The following is a 7,248-nucleotide window of genomic DNA, read 5'->3' as shown; positions in this document are numbered from 1 at the left end:
GGACAGACACAGGAACGATATGAATCACATGCCGGCCTGTCAAGTGTCCAGAGCAGTAGTGCTGGGCTAGCAGGACTCCGGTGAACCGGGCTGTAGCGGACTACTATGGCTCAAGGAGGCACTAGACTACATTTTCCCATAAGAGAGGCTGCCAAGGATAAACAACTAGATTGTCGGATCCCACACATACCAAGCATTTCAATCATACACACAATATGCTTGATATGTGCAAATACAACATGGCATCACAACAAAACTCTACAACTCAAAGTACTTTATTCAAAGGGCTCCAGAGAGCCTTACATAACTTGTTCATACAGATAGGGGTCACATGACCCGACACTCAAGTCATACAATCATACAAGCACATGCAGAAGCAAACTGTCTGGGTACATACGCTAGAAAGAAAGAAGGCTTGACGAAGCATGTCTATCTACGTAGGCCCTTCACAAGCCTAGATCACCACCTGGGTGGCAAGTCACTCGTCGTCGTCGAGTTCTACATAGAACCCATCGGAAGGGGCGGTGTTGTTGTCTGAAAACAGTAATTGAAGCAACATGAGTACAAAGGTACTCAGCAAGTCTTACAACAGATCCTACTATACATGTTCATTCTCAAGAAGGTAGTGGAGTTATTGCAGCAAGCCAGCTTTGACTCTTGGCTAAGCTATCCTACGAGACACCACTTGCGAAATAGTTTTCGCACACGAGTCCACTACACACCATTTCAATACTCCACCGTGGATCCTCCCTCGTCATCCCACGAGAGGGCCATCCGCGGTACTCACACTTATCTTGAGGCTTTTAATAGTATCCATTTACTTGTCTATGAACTGCATAGGCGACCAAGTAGTCCTTTACCGCGGACGCGGCTATTCGAATAGTTTTATACCCTGGAGGGGTGTACTTCGTCACACACGCTCTCACCACTTACCACCGTTTACACAGTGTGTACTCGGCAACCTTCAAGCGGAAGCCCAGCGAGGGTGTCGGCCACAGCCTACCTAAACACTCGAGTCTCTAGTCCAGGTTTATCGCCTATTCAGGTTCCATCCGCAGGGAGTCCGGCCGAGGTTTCCACATACGGCCCCGAACGATGTGTGCAGGGTTCCCGAGACACCAAACGGGCGACTCGGTACACCGGGCCACGAGCCTACCGCATCACAGCCCACCCCTTGGTCAGCGCTGTCCACGGCCTCCAGCTTACTACAAACACCAGAAACTACGTGCAACTCCTGGACAGAGGACAAGGGTGATTAAGAAGCCGAGGGTGTCCATTGGTTTCGGGCCCAATGCGTGGTAGTAGCTGAATCTTAAATCACGCATACAGATCTCAGTTCTTAGGGAAGGTCTCAATGAAACAACCCACCATGTACTCCTACATGGCCTCCCATCGATATACCAAATCGTATTCAACACCTCACTCTCATTACCGACACACACTTTCACTCTAGTTCATCACCCTGATGAGCCAGACCTGACACGACTCTAAGCGTAGCAAGCATAGCATTGTAGGAACACAACATGGCTCAATCAACTCCTACACATGCTAGTGGGTTTCATCTGGTTACTGTGGCAATGACAGGTCATGCAAAGGAAAGTGGGTTCAACTACCGCAACACACAGCAGTTTGAATCGCGTTGTCTTAATGCAGTAAATAAGAGCATAAGCGAGAAGATGGGTTTGTATCGAAATGATCAATGGGTTGCTTGCCTGACGGAGTGGTCGTGGGATACTGCCCTTCAGTTGGATACTCATGAATATCCTCGGAGGCAGGACCTACCACAATGAACACATCGAAGCACAATCAACACCAAGCAGGTGCAACAATATGATGCATGCATGAGACATGGCAAAATGGATGTATTGGGCTAATGCAACTAAGACCAGATGGGTTTGGACTATTTTGAATCAAAGATTCAAATTCCAAGTTCATATGTGGCCTCTTTTAGTGCTTTATCTTGTTCTACATTAAACAGTAGGTTTAATTGCTTAAACATGCATGAAACCAGTACAGATGGGTAGAATGGATTTTTCTGATCATTTTTCATATATAAATCTTTTCATTCTGAGCTATAGATTATTTTCTATGATTTTTTGAAGTTTGTGATAATTTCTGGAATTTCCAATATAAGAATAATTCCAGTAATTAAATTGCCTATTGCGTCAGCAGTGTGTCATGATGACGTCAGCAGTCATCGGGGTCGTCCAGGTCAAACCTGACGTGTGGGTCCCCTTTGTCAGTGTCACTGTTAGGTAATTAACTAATTAGGATTAATTTTAAACTCTAACTCAGATTAATTAGCAGGCGGGCCCCACTTGTCAGTGACTCTGGGGAGTCAACCCGTGGTCAAACCACGCTGACTCGCCGACGTTTAGCCGCCGGCGACGTCCAGACGCGGTGGTGGAGTGCGGGATTCCTCCTCCGGCGACCAAATGGACGGCGGAGAGCACCTACGTGTAGCTGGGAGCAAACCGCATCGACTGGTGGTGGTGGTGGAGCTCGGGGTCGCCGGAATCGACGCAGGCGACGAGCCGTGCGGCTGCCGGGGTACGGGTGTAGTCGAACCCGTTGCTAGAGACCACGGCGAGGGGCGTGCGATGGTGCTATGGGCTCCTGGCGATGCAGTGGAGCTAACGGCCATGGTGGTGCGACCGTTGGATGGCCGGAGCCTCATCGGCGACGAGCTCGTGCGGCGGCGCGTACGGGTGAGCTACGTGCAGTGGCTACGGAGCTCGAGAGGGAGAAAGGAGAGGATGGGAAGGTGGCCAGGCTCACGGTGGTTGCGGCGGAGCGGACGGCGAGGTCGGGGGCGAACTGCTGCGGTGGTGACGGCGGAGGGGATCTCCGACGGTAAGCGGCGAAGGCGAGGTCGGAGCGGAGGCTTCGGGGCAAGCGAGCGCTCGGGGCTCGACCTGCTCGGAGGAGAAGGCGACGGCGGAGCTGTTGGACACGGTGGGACGGCGCGAGGACGACGGTGGGCGCGGCTACTCCGGCGAGGTGGCAGCGGCTGCGTCGGCCATGGTGGAGCAAGGCGAGGGAGAGGCGATGGGGGAGAAAGGGGGTGTCCAGGGGCTCGGGGGCGCGTCGTGGGGGTCATCCAGCTCGTCCACGGGCGAGGCGGCAAGCAGGTGGCGCCGTGGCGAGCTCGCGCTCGCCGGCGTCACCTCTCTGCCTGTTCTGGCGAGAGCAGGCAGCTGACTGGCTATGGGCCAGCACAGTGCTGGGCCACCAGGTGGGCTGCCAGGTAAGTCCTTCTCTGCTTTCTGTTTTCTCTTTTTATTTATTTCTGTTCTGTGTTTTGAAATAGTAGAAATACTATTTCATTTAGGAAAATCCTGGAAATATTCAGAGGCACCTTTGAAATTATTCTGAACAGCCTAAAAATACCTTCAAGATTATTTGGGCATTTTAAAATATTTATAGGATTTAAATTGCCCAAATGCAAATACTTATGGCTTGATGAAAAATCCAGAATAGCCTCCAAATATATGAAACCATTTTTGGCAGAGGTTTTAGCCAGGACCAAAGATGGTGAACATTTATGGAGGAAATTTCAGGTTCATTGAAAAGGATTTTAGTAAACCCTAGTTGTGTTCAGGGGGGGTGCTGGGGGTTTCTGGCATCCCCATTTCAAGTTTCTGTGAAAAATAGACATGATGCAACACTCTAATGCATGAACTAGCTAGGATGTGACATAGCAGGTCCACCCACCCACTGAGTGTGTTTGGGTGTAATGAACTCAGGCCTTGGGCATGTTTTAAATTGTGATGTAAATATTTCGTGAATGTTTGCGTCCCTGCTTTCTATTTTCTGAGACGTTTTCTTGCTTGCTTCCCTTCTTGCCCCCCCCCCCCCCCCCCGCGCCAGTCGAACGGTCGGGCTCCGGTCCGTGACAAGGAGTTCGGCCCTTGAGAGGGATGAGCAGTACTTAGGCTTTTCCAATGTTGAGCGCGAGCGAAACACCCATTGGGTTGGCTAGCGGCAATCCGGCGAAGCCGGTTGGCGAGCAGCCGGTCGTGCGGCAACTTAAGGTGACGGGGCCGGGTTGGTCAATCCGGTGGACCCAACTTAGTATTCATAGCGTGCTGGTGCTTTGGTTCATTTTTCTTGCCGACCGACAGCCGAAACCGGTTCTGTGTCATAGGGCGAAGTGGAGGACCGTGGCGATCCCAACATGCCAAGAGTTGCTAAGGAAGGCGACGGATGGTGACCAAGCCGGCCAGCCCCCGAGCCCCCGGGTCGAGCGAGTCGAGCCGGTGGCGGGGGTGTTTTGAGAAAAATTTGCACATGTGCGTGAGACACAATAACTTGGTCGGAAAGGGCAGCCCCCGAGTGTCATTCGGGGACTCCATAGTTTTCATATGATTAAAAAAGGCAGCGATACATACGTGCACACAGCTAACTGTAATACAGGCGGAGGAGTTCTGCATTCCATGGCCGGGTTGTTTCATCGCCGGCGGTGTCTCTCTTGCGCTTGCTTGGCTTGGGGGCGTCAATGAGGTAGTATGCATTGCGGTATCACAAGGCCTTGCTGAAAATGAAGGGGCCTTCCCATGGGGAGGACAGCTTGTGTTGGCCGGCTTGCTACTCGACGAGTCGGAGGACGAGGTCTCCCTCGCGGAATGTGAGGGGCTTGATCTTATTGTTGTGGTAGTGCCTTAGGCCTTGCTGATAGATGGTTGACCGGCTGAGCGCCAAGAGGCGTGCTTATTCAAGTAGGTCGGCGCCGTCTTCGCGGGCTTCTTTGGCTTCGGCTTCAGTGTACATCATGATGCGTGGCGAGTCAAAATCGATGTCGGTTGGGATGACGGCTTCGGCTCTGTAGACGAGGAAGAATGGGGTGAACCCAGTCCACCGGTTTGGCGTTGTGTGGAGACTCGAGAGGATGGCTGGCCACTCGTCGAGCCGGCTGCCGGGTGAACAGACGAGCGGCTCGACAAGCCACGACTTGATGCCGGATAGAATGAGGCCGTTGGCCCGCTCGACCTGGCCGTTGGACTGCGGGTGTGCCACAGAGGCCAGATCGAGGCGGATGCCAGAGACGGAGCAGTATTGCGCGAGCGCGCCCTTGGCGAAGTTGGTGCCGTTGTCCCTGATGATGCTGTTCGGGACGCCGTAGCGCACCGCGATATCCTTGACGAACCGGACGGCTGTTGGCCCGTCCAACTTCTTGATTGGTCGTGCTTCAATCCACTTGGTGAACTTGTCCACCGCCACCAGCAGATGCGTAATGCCGCCTTGAGCGGTCTTGAAGGGTCCCACCATGTCGAGTCCCCAGACCGCGAAAGTCCGGGTGATCGGGATGGTTCGGAGTGTTGAGGCCGGCTGGTGGCTGTGCTTGCTGAAGCACCGGCATCCCTCGCACTTGAGGATGAGTGACTCAGCGTCTTGGAGGGCCGTGGGCCAGTAGAAACCATGGCAAAAATCCTTGGCCACCAGGGACCTCGAGACGGCGTGGTGCCCGCACTCGCCCTGGTGTATGTCGAGGAGGATCTCAATGCCCTTGTCTTGTTCGACGCAGCGCTGGAAAACAATGATAGAGTTGCGCTTGACGAGCTCGTTGTTGATGATGCTGTAGGCGGACGCCCGGTGCTGTACTTGTCGGGCTTCGGTTTCGTCCATGGGGATAACCCCGTTCTCCAGGAACTCCGAGATGGGCAGGGCCCATGATGGGGCCGTCACCACAGCGAATACGACCACCATGGCGGGTTCTGGGGCGGCAGCCCCCCGGTTGGGGACGACAACGGCCGGGTCAAGGATGACGGCGGCCGGGTCGAGCGCTGCAGCCCCTTGGCTAGGCTGGGCAGTCCCCGAGTTGGGTTCGGCAACCCCTGGGCCGGGTTCGGCAGTCCCCGGGCCTGGTTCGGCAGTCCCCGGGCTGGGTATCCCCGGGCCGGGTAGAGGCGCGGCCGGGTCGTCTGGGACAAAAATGGACTCGGAGTCCGGAGAAGGCTTGACGGACAGCTTGTGCAAGTGCTCGAGGGAGACGCCGAACGGGATGGATTGCCGAGATGAGCCAATCTTGGCTAGTGTGTCAGCGGCTTCATTGTCCGTTCGTGGGACGTGGAGAAACTCGCAGCCATCGAAGAAGCCGGACAACTGCTGGATGAAGTGGTATCTTGCCATGTTGGCGTCGCGGGCGTCCCACTCGCCGGAGCTGTGCTGTACCACCAGATCTGAGTCGCCGTAGCACATGATGCGCCGGATGCCGAGTTCCTTGGCAAGCCGGAGACCATGCACAAGGGCTTCGTACTCGGTGACTGATACGTCTCCAACGTATCTATAATTTATGAAGTATTCATGCCATGTTTACAATAGTTTTATATGATTTTGGTATGATTTGATTAGAACTAAACTGGATTCACGCTGTTTTCAGCAGAACTATCGTGGTGTTGTTTTTGTGCAGAAATAAAAGTTCTCGAAATGCGATGAAAATCAACGGAGAATTTTTCTGGAAAATAAAAAAAATACTGGAACGAAGAGTTACCGGAGGGGAGGACCGTGGGCCCCATGATGGTGGAGGGCGCGCCCCTGTGCCTCATGTACTTTTCGTTGGGCCCCCTGAGATGTTCTCGACGCCAACCTCTCCTATAAATACCCAAACCTCCTTAAAATAACCTAGATCGGAAGTTCCGCCGCCGCAAGCCTCTGTAGCCACGAGAAATCAATCTAGGCCCTCTCTGGCACCCTGCCGGAGGGGGCCGTCATCACCGGAGGGCATGGAGGAGGATCCCGGAGGGGCCATCATCGCCATGAAGGCCAAGATCCAGAGGGAGAACCTCTCCCCATCGAGGGGGAGGCCATGGAGGAGGAAGCACAAGGGGGAGAACCTCTCCTCCTCTCTCTCTCGGTGGCGAGAGAGTGCCATCGGGAGGGGAATCATCGCCGCGGTGATCGTCTTCATCAACATCACCATCATCATCACCATCCTCATCTCTTTTACGCGGTCCACTCTCCCGCACCCCGCTGTAATCCCTACTTGAACATGGTGCTTTATGCCAGATATTATGATTCAATGATGTGTTGCCATCCTATGATGTTTTGAGTAGATATCCTTTGTCTTTGGGTTGATTGATGATCTAGATTGGTATGAGTTGTATGTTTTATTTTGGTGTTGTCCTATTGTGCCCTTCGTGTCGTGCAAGCGTGAGGGATTCCCGCTGTAGGGTGTTGCAATACGTTCATGATTCGCTTATAGTGGGTTGCTTGAGTGACAGAAGCATAAACCCGAGTAAGGGGGTTGTT

General features: G+C 53.5%; 1 protein-coding gene across 1 annotated transcript; it reads right to left on the bottom strand.

The window, feature by feature from the left end:
* Window positions 1–4,661: 4,661 nt before the first annotated feature.
* Window positions 4,662–6,198, bottom strand: LOC141022583 (uncharacterized). The gene is made up of 3 exons (XM_073498847.1): window positions 5,536–6,198; window positions 4,930–5,475; window positions 4,662–4,757 (listed from the first exon to the last, which is right to left on the bottom strand). The coding sequence occupies exons 1-3, from the start codon at window positions 6,196–6,198 to the stop codon at window positions 4,662–4,664; spliced, it is 1,305 nt and encodes a 434-aa protein (XP_073354948.1).
* Between the last annotated feature and the right edge of the window lie 1,050 nt (window positions 6,199–7,248).

The sequence above is a fragment of the Aegilops tauschii genome, chromosome 5 (genome assembly GCF_002575655.3).
Source record: "Aegilops tauschii subsp. strangulata cultivar AL8/78 chromosome 5, Aet v6.0, whole genome shotgun sequence".
Lineage (NCBI taxonomy): Eukaryota > Viridiplantae > Streptophyta > Magnoliopsida > Poales > Poaceae > Aegilops > Aegilops tauschii.
This window is presented reverse-complemented; position numbering and strand designations above follow the sequence as displayed.